At 46.2% G+C, this 19,706-nt stretch overlaps 1 protein-coding gene across 2 annotated transcripts; it reads right to left on the bottom strand.

Annotated features, from left to right (window-relative positions):
• Positions 1–8,245: 8,245 nt before the first annotated feature.
• OTOP2 (otopetrin 2) lies at positions 8,246–18,921 on the bottom strand. Of its 2 annotated transcripts, XM_081936397.1 has the most exons (8): positions 18,602–18,921; positions 17,599–17,784; positions 15,793–16,231; positions 14,860–14,993; positions 13,821–13,879; positions 12,493–12,611; positions 11,289–12,175; positions 8,246–9,368 (listed from the first exon to the last, which is right to left on the bottom strand). In XM_081936397.1, exons 3-8 carry the CDS (start codon positions 16,205–16,207, stop codon positions 9,198–9,200), a joined length of 1,785 nt encoding a protein of 594 aa, XP_081792523.1. In that variant the 5' UTR covers positions 16,208–16,231; positions 17,599–17,784; positions 18,602–18,921; the 3' UTR covers positions 8,246–9,197. The 2 variants fall into 2 exon arrangements, with proteins under 2 accessions (XP_081792523.1, XP_081792522.1); XM_081936396.1 differs by lacking the exon at positions 17,599–17,784 and having other exon boundaries at positions 18,602–18,920.
• Positions 18,922–19,706: the final 785 nt, after the last annotated feature.

Below are 19,706 nucleotides of genomic sequence, written 5' to 3'. Positions count from 1 at the left end.
AAGGGTGGAGTTCCTGGGTTTCTTGATCGATGCCTGGGGCATCCATCCTACTCCCTCAAAAGTAGCTGCCATCAGGGACGCCCCTATGCCCGCCTCTAAGGCTGAGCTTCAGGCGTTCCTGGGCCTTTTGAACTTTTATGCGCCATTTCTGCTGCACAAGGTGTCACTAGTCGAGCCACTGCATTGGTTGCTCGACCGATCCATGGCCTGGCGCTGGGGCAGTCGTGAAGCACATGCGTTCGCGGTTGTCAAAGCTGTGCTTACGTCAGCGGCTGTCCTAGTCCAATATAATGACAGGCTGCCGCTGACTCTAGCGCTGTGATGGCGAACCTATGGCACGCGTGCCACAAGTGGCACACGGAGCCATTTGTCAGGGCACGCGAGGCTCTGCCCTGTCAGCTGGCCAGTGCGCATGCGCGCGCTGGCCAGCTGAGTTCACCTTTCCAAAAGCTATTTTTCGCCTTCCCCAGGCTCCAGAGGCTTTCTAGGAGCCTGGGGAGGGCGAAAAGAGCCTCCCCCGCCCCCCGGAGGCTTCAGGGACGGTCCCTGAAGCCTTCGGAACGCTTAAAACCACCCTCCGAGCAAACCGGAAGTGACTTCCGGGTTGCTCGGAGCGTCATTTTAAGCGTTCCGAAGGAAGCGGGCGGCGGCGGCGGCTGCAGAGGCGGCGGCCACGGAGAGGCAGAAGGAGATTCCCCGGCCGGCATGGAGCAAGCGCGGAAAGGCGATGCGCCGCCTCCTTCCAACCGCAGCAGGCACAGCTGCTCCAGAGGCGGCGGCGGAGGTGGAGGAGGTAAGCGCGAGGGGGGGCGGGGCGGGGGAGGCAGGCAGGGCGGGAGGCACCACGCGATGCCCGGCAAACTTTTCCTGGCTGGGAGCCGCCTGGGCGAGAGGCGACTGGGGGGGGAGGACAGGCACTCGGGGGCGCCTCCACACCTTACGCTGCTCTTCCACGCGTGGGCTCCGGCCGCCTCCCCGGCATGCAAGGTCGGGCCGGGTCTCGGGGGGCGGGGGAGGCAACTTTGCCAGGGACGGGACAAACTTTCCGCCTGCCCCGCCAGCGCATCTCCCGGGCCTTGGAGGCGGGGGTCACGGGGGTCCAGGGCCCCGTGGGGAAAGGCAGGAGCTGCGGGAGGGGCGCGTGGGGCTGTCCTGCCTCCCGGATGGGGGCCGCCCGCTGGCTCCGCTAAATGGGGAGGGGGTGGCTGCGTCCCCGGGCTTCCCTTCTTCTTTGCCTGCTTGGGTTGCGCTGGCCAAGAAGCCCCCTTTGCCCCCCTTCCTCCGGGAGGCCGGGAGCCTGAAGCTCGGGGGCTCCGTCGCCCAGGGGTGGGGAGGCTGCGACGCCGTAGGACAGGGGGGCTGCTTCCTGGGCATTGCCTCCATGAGCTCCCCGCCTTTCAGCAACCGGCAGTGGGGAGGGGGTGGTGGCGGGGCAGGTGCCGCTGGGGAGATGGGGAGACCCGTCATGCGGAGGGGGGCTCGGGCGGGGAGGTCCGGAGCGGAGAAAGGCAGGAGCTGCGGGAGGGGCGCATGGGGCTGTCCTCCTGCCTCCCGCACTGGGGCCGCCCGCTGGCTCCGCTAAATGGGGAGGGGGTGGCTGCGTCCCCGGGCTTCCCTTCTTTGCCCGCTTGGGCTGCGCTGGCCAAGAAGCCCCCTTTGCCCCCCTTCCTCCGGGAGGCCGGGAGCCTGAAGCTCTGGGGCTCCGTCGCCCGGGGGTGGGGAGGCTGCGACGCCGTAGGACAGGGGGGCTGCTTCCGGGCGTTGCCTCCATGAGCTCCCTGCCTTTCAGCAACCGGCAGTGGGGAGGGGGTGGCGGCGGGGCAGGTGCCGCTGGGGAGATGGGGAGACCCGTCATGCGGAGGGGGGCTCGGGCGGGGAGGTCCGGAGCGGAGAAGCGCCGCAGCCGGTTATGTAACCGCTGGATGCTGGGCCTCCCCCCGCCGCCTTTCTCCCTCCGTCCCCAACTTCTGCCGACTCCCCGCGTCCTTCCCTTGCTGGGCTCAGAGTGGCCGAAAACTACTGCCTGTGTTGACTGCATAGCCGAGCCCCCCCTTCGCCCCCCCAACTGCCTGGCGGGCACCGGTGTCCAAGGGGGCTGGGCTGGCAGGCGAGGGCGCCCAGTTGCAGGAGCGCCTCTCGCAGCAGCGCTGGGCTCCCTCGCTCAGACCCAGCCAAGGTTACATAAACTCTGCCGGGCGGGCGATTGGCGGCGGCGGCAGCGGCAGCGATGTGAAGGCCGGGCAAGCGCGCAGAGGCTGGGCGGAGCGGCGCAAGGGATGGAGGCGGCTGCGCGCCACGCTGGCGAGGCGCCGTGCGGCGGAGGCGATCCGAGCACGGGCGATAGAGACGCACGTTTCGTGCCTGTTCAGGGACCGTCCCGAGGCTTCCCTGAAGCCTTCAGAGCTCTTAAAACGACCATCAGAGCAACCCGGAAGTCACTCCCGGTTTGCTCGGAGGGTGGTTTTAAGCACTCCAAAGGCTTCAGGGAAGCCTCTGGACAGTCCCTGAAGCCTCCGGAGGGCCTCCGGGGGGTCGGGGGAGGCTCTTTTCGCCCTCCCCAGGCTCCTATAAAGACTCTGGAGCCTGGGGAGGGCGAAAAAGCATGCAAAAATGGGCGCGTTGTGCGCGCATGGGCACTGGGGGGCGCGTTGCATTATGGGTGCGGCACGCCCGCACACGACCCCCCCTGCGCTCCCCCCACTTATGGCACGCGAGCCAAAAAATGTTCGCCATTGCTGCTCTAGCGTGTGATGCCTCCCTGTTGGTTTGGGGGCAGTTCTGAGCCATGTCTTCCCAAATGGCTCAGAAGGCCCCATGGCTTTTTATTAGCAGACACTCTCCTCGGCTGAGAGGAACTACAGCCAGATCAACAAGGAGGCTCTGGCTGCTGTGTCCGGGATTAAAAAATTCCATGACTACCTCTACGGTCGGCATTTCACGCTTTACACTGACCACAAGCCTCTCCTTGGACTTCTGGCCAGTGACCGACTGACCCCTCCCATCCTTTCTCCTAGGATGACCCGCTGGATGGAGTTCCTGGCAGCGTATTCATATACGCTGCTGTACCGTCCTGACAAGCAGCTGGGGCATGCTGATGCCCTCAGCCGCTGCCCCCTTCCTGGCGCTGACCCGTCTCCGGTGCCGACCCTGTCAATTCTGTCAATCGCCTACCTCGACCTCCCTCTAACGGCCTTGGACGTGGTAGCTCACACCAAGGCTGACCCTGTCCTCACCCAGGTCTTCTCATGGATCCTAAGGGGCTGGCCATTGGGCAAGGTCTCCGAGGAGTTCTGCCCCTTTAAATCCCACCAGCTGGAACTGGCCATCCATAGTGGGTGCTTGCTTTGGGGGGATAGAGTCATCATCCCCCCACCTCTCCGCTGCCAGGTGCTCAACTGTCTCCATAGGGACCCCCCGGGCATAGCGCGTATGAAGTCTTTAGCACGCAGCTATGTCTGGTGGCCCCACTTAGATGACGAGATTGCAGCCTGGGTGGCACAGTGCCCCCTGTGCCAGCTGTCCCTCCCGGCTCCATCTGCATTGCCATCCAGGGAGTGGAAGGTTCCTAGGAGGCCCTGGTCAAGGATCCACGTGGACTATGCGGGGCCCTTTCATGGCCAGGTGTTTCTGGTGGTAGTGGACGCTTACTCTTGCTGGGTGGAACTCGTTCTCATATCTTCCACCACAGCAGAAAGCACTATTCGAGCCTTACGGCATCTCTGCAACACATGGGTTGCCGGACATTGTCCTGTCTGACAACAGACCTCAGTTTTCGTCCACTGCCTTCCAGGAGTTCCTGGCCATGCAGGGCATCCGTCACGTGCCTACCACGCCCTACTATTCTGCCTGCAATGGCCGGGTGGAACGAGCCATCTGCTTGGCCAAAGAGGCACTAGGCAGGATGAAGCGTGGCGACTGGCTGGCAAGGGTGGCCATTTACCTTCTAGGTCAGCACTCCACCCCTTGTCCTATCAACAACAAAAGCCCTACTGAGCTGCTGATGGGCCGGCGCCTGCGGACCTCCCTGGATAGAATGCACCCACTCTATTCAAGGGATCAGCCATGCAACCTGGGAGGCCCTCCCTGCAGTTTCAGGGCGGGGAACTTGGTTTGGGCTAGGAGCCTCACAGGGGATCCAAAGTGGGTGCCTGCCACCGTCATCTCAGTAACTGGTCCCTGTTCTTACAGGGTCACCCTCTCCAATGGCACCAAGTGGAGGCACCATGTGGATCAGTTAAGGCGTCACATTCCATCTGAGACCTGCACCCCACTCGTCCACCGGGCCAAGCTGCTGTCGCCTAACTGTCAGCCGCTAATCCATTGAGGCCTGTGTGGCCAACAACAAATACGCCGCCGTTTGAGGCCTTCACACAGCCAGGCCTCTCCTACTCTGCTGACGCCTTCCGGCAACCGCTCCAAGTTACTCCTCAATCAGTGGTCACTCCCCCTGGGTTTCCCCACCTTGTTAACTTAGGCCAATCAGGCCTCGCTGGCTCTGCCACCGCCTGCAGGCAGCCAGACTCTGTTCCGCCTTTGCTGGGTCACCCCCTTGCCCTGGCCTACCTTGTTTGATGGGCCTGCTTTCGGGGGTGGGCCAAGATGGCATCACACGGACCTCCCCTCTCTTCAGGGAGTAGCTTCCATGGGAACCTCTTACTCCACCGACGACTCCTCAGCAACTGAGGCATTCTGGGCGGGTCTGGCGCTGACCCGCCTACTTGAGTGAGTATGCATGTGCAACCTATGCGCATGCATCCTCGCTAGAGGGAAGGAGTGCTAAGTCCTCGACTTACGTCCTGGCTGCAGGCAACAGCCAAGCTGCGCTTGATTGGCTAAGACGCGGCTTGGCTAAGCGCGGGCTGCCAGGGATACTCCTATTGGCCGCCCTGTTTGACAGCTCCGTATAAATAGCTGTCAAGCAGGGTGGGTGCTGAATCTCTCTCTGTATATAGTTATGCTGTCGCGGTTCACAATAAACATTCTCAATATACCTCAGCTGCCTCTTGCCTCATCCGTTCGTCGAGAATACTAAACTTGGAGTCGGACATCAGTGGAGAAAGAAGAACAGCTGGAGCCTGTTCCAGATGTGCGCATGCACAGAGCTGCCAGGAGAAGGGACAGCTAAGGAACAAGGGCCGACTTGAGAGTAAAGGCACAGGTGGACAGTGAATGGCCCCTCCCAGAGGGAATAAAGAGGAGCAAAAGGGGACAAGCTGGCAGGAGACAATTTGTTTCATTAGTGTGAAGATTTGTTCGTGACTCTCAGAGACTCCTTGCCAATTATTTTTTGTACAGCATTGTGAAGGTATCGGCCTGGCAGCTCTCTAAACCTCATAAAGTCTGTGGTTGTAAATTTACCCTTGAAAGACTTTTTGCTGGGATTTTGCTGGATGTGAATGAAAGGAATTCACATTAGCTTAATAAAAAGGGGGTTGTCTCTTGATTTTGTGAAGCCTAGGTCAGAACAGAATCGTGGTTTTGGTTTGGGACAGACACCTGGCTTCTTTAGAGATCTCTGTCCTTGCACTCTCTGAAACTTTCCGAAGCATTTTAAGGTTTCCATGTGGGTTTCTTCTACAGAGAGGTTTTCAAATACAATTCTGTGTTCCACTGAAACTGAGAGAGAAAGACTTGGGCTCTGGGTGCATGGTAAGATCTGTAGGAAGTTAAAACCCATCCCTCTCCCAGAAAAATGAAATATCCTAGGAAATATTGAAAAGGCAGAATATTTCCCTGGATGTGAAAAGGAAGAAACATGTTTTAAAGAGAGAATAGCTCCCTGCAGCTTACTGCCCCCACCCCCTTTGTCAATGGGCCATTAAGATGTCCAAGTCAGTCCCTTTACATAATAAAGAGTTCTCCCCTTCAGCTCCGGGGGGGAGGGGGGGATAGGATTAAGGCACGATAATATTGGCCCTTTACCCGACTTACCACAGGGCATCTGAAAACTCAGCCAAACCTGGATTCAAAACGCAGCCTAGAGAGTTGCCCCTGCATGGCCCCATGGGAGTCTGACAACCAATCAGAATACATTTCTTACACAGGAACAAAACAGAGGTGGGACTGAACAGGTTATAAAAAGCCTAGCAACCCCCTCCCTCGACTCTTCTCTTCTCCACCAACATTGAAGCATGTGATCACCTTTTCTGTTCAGGACGCAAGCCGTGTGGTCCTGTCCACCATTAAACCATCTTTCCAAGCAGCCTCTATGTCTCCGGTGTCTTTTTCCCCACTTGGAGCTGAACCCAGAAGGATATTTCTTTCAACAGATCTTTACTGCATCTGCTAAGAAGGAGTTTCAGGTGGCCATTGTCCCCCCACCTCTGATTTTATTACTTGGGGAGGGCTCACCATTTCCTCTCCTCCATTCGACTCCCACCCGGTCACATTGCTGGCAAGCCACTCCCACAAAGCAGGCACACCTACAGAAGAGGTTCTAAAAAATTTTGAAACCCACCACTGGTCCAAAGCCTCTGGAAAACAAGGTTGAGGGACTGGATAGGAGGAAGAATGTTCTCACCACCCCTAAACCTGTGTACCTATTGGGGGTCACCTGACTGTGCCACTGGATTGAATGATCCACGAAGTGCAACAGCTTAATTCCATGGCCACAACCTCTGTTGGACAAGGGAAAAAATATGCCAGTACAGCTAGGGACACCTTAAGGCTGCTTCACATATGATTATTAGATTTAGGCAATATGTTGTTGCTATAGTTGTTGTAAATGATAAGTTTACAGATTCAGCAATAATTGCTAACTGAGAGATATAAAATGTAAGCACTTAAATATATTCATGGCTGTATTGGAATTCCATGACACTCTGGTTGTGCTGGTTAATAACCACAAGAAAGTCTTTCATTGTTTAGTTTTATTTTTGAAATCAGTCCTTTCCCAATTTCCATGGTGGAAATAGCACCGTTGATCAGAAACACTGTTACTGAACAGGATGTTTGAAGGAAAATCAAGCAAGACATGAATTCACAAGTAAATAACCAGATTCTAGTTCTGTTTAACAGACTACTTTTGCTTTTCTTTTGGATTTCCTACTCTGATATCCACATTATGCCATACTGACCGCAGCAAGATTTTTTTCTTAAGGTTCCAAAGCTGCTCAGTGAAAAAAAAATTCTTGAAAGCAGGTTAATGAAACGGGCAAATAATAAATTTCAGAAGCAAATAAGATATGCAGGACAAAGTGGGACAATTTCCTCTTATTGTATCATCTGAGATATTTAAATTTCTGCAGAGCCTGTCATCTTTACTCTCCCTCAAGCCATTTTCCAAAATCACATTTCTTTCCATTGTAAATACAATTTCATAAGAAAAAAAATGGGACTCTTAAACAGTGCAATTAAATAACTATTGTGATGATCAACCAAAGCTCTAGTCAAATTCTTCCACAGATTGAAATATGTCAAAAATTCATATCGTTAGCACACCTATTACCTTGTACACTGGAAGAATTAGATAAGCCAATCTTTAAAACATGTCAGCATACTTCTAGATAGAATCCAGTATCAAAGGGGGATTTTGCACCAGATTGGCTTTACACATGCATAAAGACAAAGATAGTGCTGCTATCCAGCTGTGCATATCAAAGACTGATTTCAAAAAGTCTAACATTGCAGAGAATCTCCTAGTCCTGTTCAATTAATCCCACATTAATCAAATAAGATCTTCATAATCTGTTATTGCAGCTGGAATAGGGAATTCTAATCTTGAAAATTAGGACCAGCAAAATTTATTTCCTTTTTTGGAATGGAAACATATATTCTCCTCTTATCAGCTGTGGTTTATGGTCATATAGAATTAAACAGTATGATTTAAATTTAATACAAAGAGGCGCAGAAATTGCTCTACCGGTACATCTAAATAGGAGAGATGCCTCAACAGTGGCCAAAAAGAGAGGAATCTCTCTAAAGCAATCCTTTCCAACCTGATTACCAAAGTTTCCATCGCTCCAGCAACATGCCCAAAACTCTTAATATGAAGATAGAAGGTGTCAGAAAACACATTTTGATGCATGTGAAGGGACAACTAAATTAAGAAAGGGTATTTATAAAGGAATAAATTCCATAGGTTCTCATTGATGGCCAATTCCTCTTTTTAGTGCTAGGAGGGCTTAGTAACATGATGATGATCTTAAGCCAATGCAGAAGATCTGGAATTATTTATATGACCATTATCCAAAGGTGTGAACTATACTAAAAGGTGTGTGTGTGTGTATAAGATTTTGTGAAGGAAGCACTATCTAATTAATCTAGCTCTACACAGAGTTGTAGACACTTCATATCATCGTCCTAAAAGAGATCCTCCAATGGGATATGAAGGAGAACAATATCCCCCTTGCTGCAAACTCTTGAGCTGAAGCAGCAGAGGAAGTACCACCTTTGGCAGGCTGACGGTTAAACGCTGCTAGAGAACTAAGCTTGGGCATGCGGGGAGGTGTTTTCCTTATGGTGGTTCTCTGGGGCTTCATTTCCCTTTTAATGATCACAATGAGAATCAATAAATATGTACATTTTATAAAAATAGGCTCATTAAAAAAAAATCGAACTATCGTTAAAAACTAACATTTCTTATTACGCTCCTGACAGAATAACCCTTTAGATGGACTCATACAGTCTTCAGGCCCTGATTCAGGACAGCAAGGAAGTCCCATTGAAACCCAGAACAGCTCCAGGGTTCTTCTCATCATGTATGAACTTTAACAGGGTCGTATTTTCCTGAGGCCTTCATAAATCACTGGAGAAGGGATCGAAGGGTCAGGAAGGAATCTTCTGAAGCCATCCAAATGGCACCAAGGCACAGTTACTTTTAACAGTCTTCAACATTCACTAAATTCTTCTTTTCAAGTTGTGACTCCTCAGACTGCTTTACTGAAGTCAAAAATGTCCTTTAAAGTGATCAGGAGTGAATCTAGGCCTCTATAAGGTCTTTGATGTCTGCATATCTGGTAGAAAACGAAAAAATAACTGAAGATGATTATCAAGAAAAGGAGCCCTTAAAATAGGGGGGAAAAAAGGGTTTTTTTGTTTTTGTTTCGGCTATTGTCAGTTCTCTTGATAATGCCCATCAAATCACTGGGCCTGGAGCCCAAAGGAACTCAATCCCCTCAGTGCAGCTCTTTAGGCTTTAAACTCCTGGGTGCGGTGTGAGAAATGTGGGCTCTTCTAAAAAGTTCTTCATTTCTCCATTAGGACATGACATAGACCTCCGTTAAGCTAGCAACTGCATGCATCCGGTAGAAGATGCCGAAGGGTAAGCAGATGTCCACAATAGCAGCCCACATGGGGTAACCATAGAATTCAAGCTCTGTGGTATTATCAAACTGTGGCCGGGCTCCAAAGGCAGGCATAATCCAGAGCTGTTTGGGAAAGAGACAAAGATAACAGCACTGTCAGCAAGTAAAAACAAGGAAGAACGAGACTAGTGAGGCCCAGTTCTTGATGCAAGAGCTACCGCGATGCGAGATTAAACACAGGGCAGCCTGATTCCAAGAGCATCAGAAGCGATGACATCTAAGTATAAACATTTAACTGACATGCCTCTGCGTCACTGAATTCCTTAAGGCAACGAATGACCCTGATCCAAAGGAGTGTGGAGTATACCCTATAACAGTGTTTCTCAACCTTGGCAGCTTTAAGATGTGTTGGACTGCTGGTTGCAGAATTCTGAGAGCTGAATTCTTGAGCAACTCTGGGCGGCTCAGAATAACAGCAAGATTGAGAAACACTGCCCTAGAATTTTGTTAATTTTTATTTACCCCAAATATCTATGCCTAATGGACAAGAGCCATACATCTTCTCGTGCAGTGCCACAATCTACTCCCCCTCCTTCATGCCAGTTTCCCAGTATTTTTCACGAATGCTAGATGCATATTTGCATTTCCTTTTCTGTCACAGAAAGGGTATTGCAGCCCAGTCAAGATAAAAATGTGGGATGATCCACTATAACATGTCTTGGGCTTTCAAGAGAAAAGGTGGAATATAACTGCACGAAATGTAAAAGTCATTAATTTATTCAAACTACTTTGGTGCAGTCAAATATGCACAAAAAACAGCAAGTGCTGCAAGGCAATCTTCCACAAGTCAAATTCAGTTTTTCCCTTCATTTGCAATGTGTGCAGAACAACACACCTAATTGTTGTTTATTACTCAGTCCTGCCTCTCCTCTTGCTGCTTCTGCAGCTTCTTTTATTTTTAAAAAAGATGCCACATTTGTATATATTTGTACAGCTTTTAAATGGTTGAAAAGCAGCTGGAGGAAGGGAGGGAGATGGCTTTGCATTTACTCCACTTTCCACCAACAGAACTAGTTTCTCTTAATATAAAATCTGGGAAACTGAACACCATTAAACAGAATCTAGAGAACATCAATTTACTGTAACACATTAGTCAATTTATGCACAACTGCTACTCTCTTTAGAATGCTACTTTTAAAAAGGCCTGGAAGAGATGGATGGCTCAGCTGATCCTTGGCCTTTTTTTTGGATATAGACATCGCCTATCACATGAAATGTTTCATACTTCTCTTCCTCTCTTTGTTATCTGAAAGTGATGTGAAGCACAGTAAAGAAAACAATACAGTAACACGTTTGGATCAGAGGTGGTATTCAGCAGGTTCTGACCAGTTCTGGAGAACTGGTAGTGGAAATTTTGAGTAGTTCAGAGAACCAGCAAATACCACCTCTGACTGCCCCTGCCCCCATCTATTCTCGGCCTCCCGAGTCCCAGCTGATCTGGAGGGAATGGGGATTTTACAGTAACCTTCCACTGGAGTGGGGTGGGAATGGAGATTTTACAGTATTCTTCCCCTGCCACGCCCTCCAAGCCACGCCCTCCAAGCCACACCATGCCCACCACGCCACACCCACAGAACTGGTAGTAAAGATTTTTGAATCCCACCACTGGTTTGGATTCCAAGAAGAAACAAAAGAAAACTCAAGTAGGGGTAGCAGCTCCATGTCTTTTGTATTTTCTAATTTGTTTTTCCTCAGTCTAATCCTCCCTTCATTTTTTTACACTACTATCCCCAACATCCCTAGCTAGCTTGGCTGCAACTCTTGGGCATGTTTGCTAGAGATTGGGTGTGTGTATGTTTGTTGAAGTTATAGTTGAGACAATTCAATAAGATCAGCAAAACTTCATATTTCAGCGTGAAGGTGTTTTGGTTGAATAGGATTGAAGCTAGTTCTATCTTTCGCTATTCGACAAGAACAAAGGAATCTTACTCTAACTATCAATGACTAATCCAATTTTGGCTCAAATAAAATGGTCCTACTTACAATTGCATTACACAGGAGCAGGAATAATGAGCTTTCTTTTAAGAATCTCCTCCGCCAGCTGATTTTCTTGGATGTAGTGATGGATCCTGTTATTTCGTGAGGAGCCTGAATGGCTAGTCCTGGAGATGTTGGTGATAAAGCGTTTCCATTTTCAGGGATGCGAAGCGATACAGCATTTAAGTTGACGAAAGTGAGACCATAAATGTCCTTCTCCTGATGGTCCACTTTGCTTTCGCTTTTTAAGGGCTGCCGATGGAGGCCTTCAATTATGAAAATGTTCTGGAAAGTGTGCTGGGCAATCATCAGCAAGGAATAGGTCAGGTTGAGGGCATTGATTGTGTCCCTTGGAGAACTGGCCACAGTGGCCACAATAGAGTAATAGGAAATGGCATATTGCCCTAAGGCTGCACCCATTAATAAGGCCACATCAAGTGTTCTAGTTGGATTCTTCTCACGGTCCATATCTCTCTTGTCAAATCTGTAAACAATGGAGCCCCCCACAGAGATGATGGACATCAGGCTGAGGCAGACGATATTGAAAGTGTAGTATATGGTGAGCACCTGATTCTTCACTTTAGCTTTGTTTTTCGAATTGATCTGGATTTCATACACAATCAGGATTGCTATGCCCGACGCCATGATCAAGAGTCCCATTATGAAACCCAAAAAGTAAGTCCTCTTGAAAAGCTTAAACTTGAGGTGATGGATGTGGTTGGAATGGTGGTCCATGATGCGGCCAACATTCTTCCACATGACATAGATCATGGCAGAAGCAAAAAGGCTGTACTCAATATTGAAAGGATACAGCCAAAAGTAACCATTCTTGAAGATTTGGCAGAGGTGACTTTTGCAGCCACAGTTGTCAGCAATGCCTTCTTTTAGGTCAACTGCAGAGAGAGAAGGAAAGCAGGTCAAGACTAGCTCAGGAAGGATTTTTTTAAAAAATAATTTTTTAAAAAATTGAAAATGACACTGATGAGGCTCCACTTGCATGAGTGGCGGGTGAGTAGTGAGCAAGCAAACATGCGCGTGGGAAGTTCCATTGTGCTAACACGCTGTGTGGATTGAAGCTGTGGATGGAGCGTGCTCCTGTACTCACATGCCGGGCCTGGTTGCCAAGGTGGAAAGGTTGTGGACCTCTGCCTTAAAGTAATGCCCTCAGGGTTCATTTTGTCATAATTCTTACGTTTCCCAGTCAACTTACCCATTCTGTGTGAAATATTCCCATCTGGTTTCTTTGATTCAGCCTTGTGTACTGATTCATCTGTTACAGCAGACATCCACACTGCTAGATTGGTGGTTAAGATGAGCATCAGTCCACATCTACCATAGAAAAATGGAGAATTCTGGTTTAATGAATAAGCTCTATTCATTCCAAACACCCAATCCTCCAGCAGTGGGATTCCAAATCTTTTCCTACCGGTTCTATGAGAGTGTGCTTCGTGCGTACATGTGCTTTGTGCGCGCTCACAGCACTCAAAGACCGCCCTTGGTGTCAGTGCTGATGAGCTGAGCTTTTGTTTAGCTTAGCTGAGGCGCAGCAATCCACTCTGCCGTGCGAATCAGCTGAGCTAAAAGACAAGGGAATAAAGGGCAGGGAATTGATGGGGGTGGGGCCAATCAGAGGTGGTATTTGGCAGTTCTCCGAACTACTCAAAGTTTCCGCTATCGGTTCGCCAGAACCAGTCAAAACCGGCTGAATATCACCTCTGAACCTGCCTCGGTAGGCAGAGCAAATAAACAGTAGTGATCAACCTTAACTGAAATAAAAGGAGGAGTAAATTACTATTACTAAGGATAATAGTAATTTAATTAAATTCCAAAATGAGCCTAACTCTTCTGCTTGCAAATATTTCTCGAAAAGCTTCTTCCTTTTGACAGAAATTCTTTCCAGTTGGCTAATATAGCATCCTTAGGACCTGTCGTATTACTTTGTGCACCATGACATATTGGCAGAGTAGCAATTGGCAAGTGGTTGTTCATTGTAATAAATGAACTTAGTAATATATAAAGTAAGTTTAGTATAATTTTAAAAACCCATCTTAAAACTATTACACTGCCAGAAATGTAAAGGAAAATCCTGGCTGTATTATTATTTATTTCTATTTATTTATTAAATTTATTTTCTGCCTGCCCTGTTTTGAAATGACTATCCCGTGGATTAAGTATTTGGGGGCTCTCAAATTTGGTAAATTTGGCTCTCAGACTTTGCCCACTTTTACTCTAAAGCAAGAAAATACTCTATTCAGAATTATCACCAGCTTTGGTAGTTAATCTTTTTACAGCATATTTACCCAATGGAAAAAGTTTCAGAAAAGTGAAAAAGACAAGTCCTCCAGAAATCCTTCTCAGATCCAACATGATCCTTGGAAAAGGTTTTTTACCTTAATTGTTGGACACTATTGCTAATATTACTACAGATAATGCGCTGTGATTCTGTCTGCCCAAACCCGTCCTATTTTTCATTCAGTCAGTGACATTTTCAGCTTAATAAGATGGAAAGACATATTTTTGAATGATCTTGATAGTCACCTGGTAAGATCCAAATGTACATGAACACAGTCTTTGGCAGAAACCCACAGAAAATAAGTCTAGAAAGAAAGAAAAAAATGTAAGTTTTAAATTTGCTTTCTATAGCATCTTGTTATCCTGGGTACGAACAGGACAGGAGTGGGTTGCCGGCATTACTGCTGGTTCGGCGTGCAAAAAATGTGTGTGTGCGCGCATTTGCACTTAAAAAGGTCTGTGCATGCGCACGTTAGAAAAGGGGAAAAAATTAAATTTTTCAATGAAAATTTTTCTGCGCATGCATAGAACTGCAGATCAAGATGGTGCTGCCGCCGATAGAACCGGTTTGGGGGCGTGGCAGGCCAAGTTACTACCTTCTTGGCCGAACTGGTCTGAACTGGTAGGAACCCACCTCTGGACCAGGATAGAGTTTACTAGACTTATTGGAACACATTTTGCAGGATTTTGCTATCCAAGTCCTAAAACACTTATTGCTACTAATGACAACACGGATCTTAGCCATTTTGATATATTTCAAGTTTTTTTTTAACATTCTAGTTAGCTGCCACATCTCACAACCAATATCTAATAATTATAGATTATTTAATGTTGGAAAGCACCCATCCTGGAAGGGAAAAAGGAATAAGCATGGAGCTAGCATGGAGTCACTGTGCAACTGCAAAAGGGCTGCAACTGAACACCCCCCCCCCCCGGTTCCTTGAAGCCTTATCTAATTGTTCCGAGGAGTAGGCTGCCAGACTGGGTGGATTCCTGTATTATAGACATAATCTAATAAAGTAGCTAGCTTAAATCCTGTACATGTAGGTCTCGTTGTTTGTGCCTGACATTTAATTATACTTGAAATACTGGTTTTGCTATGCTTATTCTAAGAAACAAAGTATCACTGCAAAGCTTCTCTCCTGAACTGAACAACTGAACAGCACCCTCCTACCATTTAGACTTTTACCTAGCTTCTATTTTCTCCCTACTATATGTTTCCCCCAACCAATTAGCACTGGATTGCATATAAATATGTTTAAATGCATAACAGTTAAAACCTCACCTGGACAATTACAAAGACAGCTTGCACAACTGGATACATGATTTTGATGACTGATAAGCATTCGTAGTTACTGAAGTATCCTGTCTTGAATATATCCAGCACCAATGAGAGGATTGCAAATAAGACCAAGCCACCTGTTTTGGAAAACAAATGTCATTATCTTCCCATAATAAATACACAATCCAAACTCTCTAATTGAGTTCTATGGACCTCACAGCTGTGACAAATCTTCCTCAGCCCAGGAAAGAAGACAAGGGATGCCCCAATTCTGCCAAAACCCGAGCTCTACTTTATTGCACTACTAAAATTGTAAAACTGATTGATTAGTCTATAAATCTTCCCTTGAGCATGTGTTGCGTCCAACTTCAATGTTAGGGTTAAACTTTCTTTTCTATAAATAATGTTTAGGAGCAGCAGAAGTCTTTCAAATCCTTAGGGCTATTTTATTCCAGAAATAGTAGTGGCACCATTTCCAAATTTTCACTGAGCACTGAGAGACTTATGGTACACTTTATATCATTTTGCTCAGACGAGATATCTGCTCACTTTTATAATTTTCAATCCATACTCCTTATATGCCTGTCCAGAATACCATATTTAATCGTAGCTTACATATACACAATCAAGCTTGAACTGGATCCAAGACTTAGCTTAGGAGCTGCGTGAACATTAGTGAGCTCTAATTAGAGCCTAACTCTGCAGAGCTGCGATCAATTTGATTCACAGCTTCCTTCCCGGTACTCATTTACTCAAAAGCATTTAACATTTCGAATCTTATAAATGCAATGGGAGCCACTGAGATTTTATTTTTTTTAAACAAACACAGTCGGATGCACTGATAAACCCAGCACTCCTCCAGCATGACAATATTGGCTGTGCTTTGCTTTGCCTCTTTATCAAATCAAAGGTGTGCTTTAACCAGCATCTCCTTACCTCTTAGCCAGATAGGTCCTGCGTGATTGTCTTTATAAGGGATGGCCGCCTGCCGCCTGGAGGTGCTGAAAATGTAGAAGAGCATCCAGATGATGGCAATCAGCATCACAACGATGAGCATGAAAAAGGCATCGTAGTCGTGCAGTTTGACGTTTTTGAATGCCCCACCACTGACAAGAGTACATGCTAGTAGTATCAGGTTGATGGCTAGCAGGATAGAGAAAACACGCCCGCCTTTTTTCCAAACTTCCTTGGGGCTGTGCGGCAAAGAGATAGAGGAGAACCTGTGTATATGTTGGCCCACAGGTGGTAAATGTTCAGAGCTAAAGCTGCTCTTGTCATCCTTCTGGCCGGAGCCCATGGTGGAATCTTCACGTTTGATCTCACTGTTTTTCCTCACGGACGCATCGGTCATGGTTTAACCGACACTAATGTAGAGCTGCCAGCATAAAGGAAAACGGAGAAAGAGAGAATGTGAGAACACTTCAGGACAAAATATATTCTTTTATATCAGAGTCCAGGTTTCTTTCAGGTTTAGACTAATGGTGATAAAATGGTTTAGATATTAGGCAGATGGAATGGAAAGCTGAATTTCAAAATGTAAGTCTACAGTATTTTAAATATGACTTGAGCCAGAATCTCTCAATAGCATTTGGATAGAATTTCTTATACAACCCTTTCAATTTGAATGAAAGCTCATTTTGTTATTCATATCTGGTTATGATAGATGTAATGACTTACAATGTTTTGGTGAGACTTTACACACACACACACACACACAGTACATACATACATACATACATACATACATACATACATACATACATACATACATATATATATATATATATATATATATATATATATATATATATACATATATACACACACACACACACACACACACAAATCAATTTCCCTTTTGATACCCTATTTGTTCACCAACAATTTACATTACTTTTTTGAAATTGAGGTCTCCATTTTCTAAACTCGATTCAAACCACATCATGGTCCATCAATGAAAAGATGGAACAAATCTGAGCTTCCACCATCTCTTCTGGGGCTTGTGGGTCAAGCCTGGCTTATTTCTCAGCTGTTCAGTCAGGCTCATTATTAACACATAACAAATCCACCAATTGCTTAGGCAGAAAGCTCCCTTAATTACTCTTCTGGTCTGTAATAATTAGGGCAAGATGTTTTGTACCAGAGACTATGGCTCCCGGAAGAACTGAAATCACTACAGACAAAATGGCATATTACAAACACTTCTTTACTCCCAATCAAAAGCAGAAACTTATCTCAGGATATCATTGCATTGAGGAAAAACAAATCTTCATTTCAAGCCAATAAGGTAGATATGGGGTCCTTGGTGTTCTCTGTAACAACATCACTGATTATGTTACCTAGTTTGAAACATCTGCAAGAAAACAGGCAAGCTCAGAGAACACCAAGGACCCCTCATTTCAACCCTGAGCTACAAATATTCTCCTTTAAAGATAGATAATACCTTCCTCTACACTGGAACCTCTCAAACCTCTAAACCAGTCATGTGCTCTTCTTACATCACCAGCCTATGCATGTCCATTCAGAAATAAATCCTATTGCAGTCACTATGGCTTAGTAGTCCCAAATCACTATGTTTAAAATTAGGGTTGTATAAAACATGAGTCCCGTGGAATGAGAGGGACACAAAATGAAAATAAAAACTGTAAAAGTTAGTCCCTTTACTAATATTAAGCTCAGCATCTATATAGCTAGGCAAGCAGAACGAAAACCATGGTTTTAGCCAAGCCTCATCCCACCAACCTTTCTACCTTCAGGTCGGCTTCTTGTTCTCACCGCTTTTGCACAAGCTTCCTTTGTGCCCCAGTTCACAACAGCCCTGAAATTTATATTTATCTGGATGTCTTTTGATTTACACCATTAGTGAGGTTGACAGGACTGCTTCATAAATGTCTCAGAAGCGCTTGCAGGACCCACTTTGCATCTGAACTAAGTTTAGGGCAAAAAAAAAACACCAACACGTGAGAGATATAAGGATCAAGGTTACTTGATATGAAAATGGGAAGAAATCATCATAAATATCCTGCCAACGAAAGCAGAAGTGCAAAAATATTTTATAAAAAGCCACATGGGAAATTGTTCTTAATTTAGAAACCACCTGTCAGTCCTGAAAAAAGTGTCTCTCATGTGACACTTTTGCATGCCATGTTCTTTAAAAGGCAGAAGTCTAAGGTAACAAAAACTTCAGATGCTGATGTTTGTATGTTGAAGGACGACCTTGGACCTTTTTCTATGAGGTGTCAAAGGTATGAGTCTCCTCCCCCCTTCTGAGACCACGTTAAGCCAGCCTTTTAAACTGCTAACTAAGCCAAACATAGAACCTAATTCACACATTCTGTTGAGCCAATATAAACCCCATATTGGTTCAATGTTATATGTAAACCAGCCACTTCTTTTCTCTGGAGCAGTTCACTTCCCAACTGATGTGACATTCAGTAAGAGGATGAACATTGAAGAGCTCCCCAATTTTGAACACAGCTAGGTTAAGGGAACATCATATGCAAATTTGTTTTACAAATATTTATAAATCATTTTGTTTGCATTTGAATACTCTAGACTAAAATGTAATTGCATAATTAATGGGTTTAAGTACTAAGCAAACTTAGGTAATTCAATAAATTACATCGCAAAGGTTAGTGTGCTATATAAACCACCATTGTGACCTAATAATTAAATTCTAGATTAAAGAGTTCTGGGTTCAAATCCCTGCTTGGACACGAAGCTCCCGCGTGGACTTTTGGCCTACCTTACATATTTGTTCCAAGAGAAAAGTGCAATGGGAAGAATGCCTAGGGAAAAGGCCCTGAATTCTTACAGAAAAGGCAGAGAGTAAATCTAAGGATATAAATTCCAGGATAGCATAGATAAGCCTAGCAGTAAATCTAGAGAAATGGCAGACAGGTCCAGCAGGCATTGGGGAAGATCTTTGTGTCTGTCAGAAGAAAAGGCTTGGCTTGCTGCTCCCTCTCATGGGGAATTTATAGCCTTCAGAATGCTTCGAGACTCCCAGCATTCTCACACCACACAGCCAATGGTGACAAAGGCTGCAAGCTGTAGTTCCTGAAGCCTGTAAATTTCCCATCCAATTAAAATTTGATTTGTGCAAATCACCAACTGTAGCTTTTTGAGTTGATGATGGTGATCATCTACTAAGGCCCACTACTGTTAAAGAGACACTGTTGAAAAAGGGATTGTCTTCCTTCCATATATATATTTGAAAGCCTAGTGTGTTTCTTTTTTGTCAGAATTTCACATCTTGGATTACTTGGAAGTTTGTTACTTTTACAGCAAAAGTCAGGAACAGTGACTGTTCATTAATCAATGTCATGTCACCTCTGTATCCTAAAGGGAAAAAAATTAAAGTTTGTTAAGTTTCCTAAGCTTGTCTTTAACACAGGGCTGTCAAACTCCTGGCCCATGGGGCGGATGCATCACGTCCAGTTTAGCGAAGGGGAAAAAAAGTCCTGATAACATCACATGACATCACCGTGAGGACGTGAGTTTGATACCCTTGCTTTAACATATCATTAACTCAAAAAGGCTGGAAGAAATAGAGCTTCTGGTAATTAATAATATTAAAAACAACCACGAGGAAAATGTCCTATAAATAAATAGTTTGCCAATTGCCAAAATGCTACAAGAGTTTCAGGTTCGCATATTTTTTGTGTGCTGTTGCTCAGTTGCGGAGTTTGGATTTTATTTCTCATAAAAGGTTTCCCATGAATTTTATTTCCCCACTAGAGCAGGCATTTTAACTGCCCATAGCATTCCTTCGCTGTTCGGATGATTGTGGGCGGGTGATGAACAAATACATCAATAGCTTTCAGGCTCTCAGGGAGTCTGAACAAATG

The sequence above is a fragment of the Natrix helvetica genome (genome assembly GCF_964273705.1).
Source record: "Natrix helvetica genome assembly, chromosome: 1".
NCBI classification, from domain to species: Eukaryota; Metazoa; Chordata; class Lepidosauria; order Squamata; family Natricidae; genus Natrix; species Natrix helvetica.
This window is presented reverse-complemented; position numbering and strand designations above follow the sequence as displayed.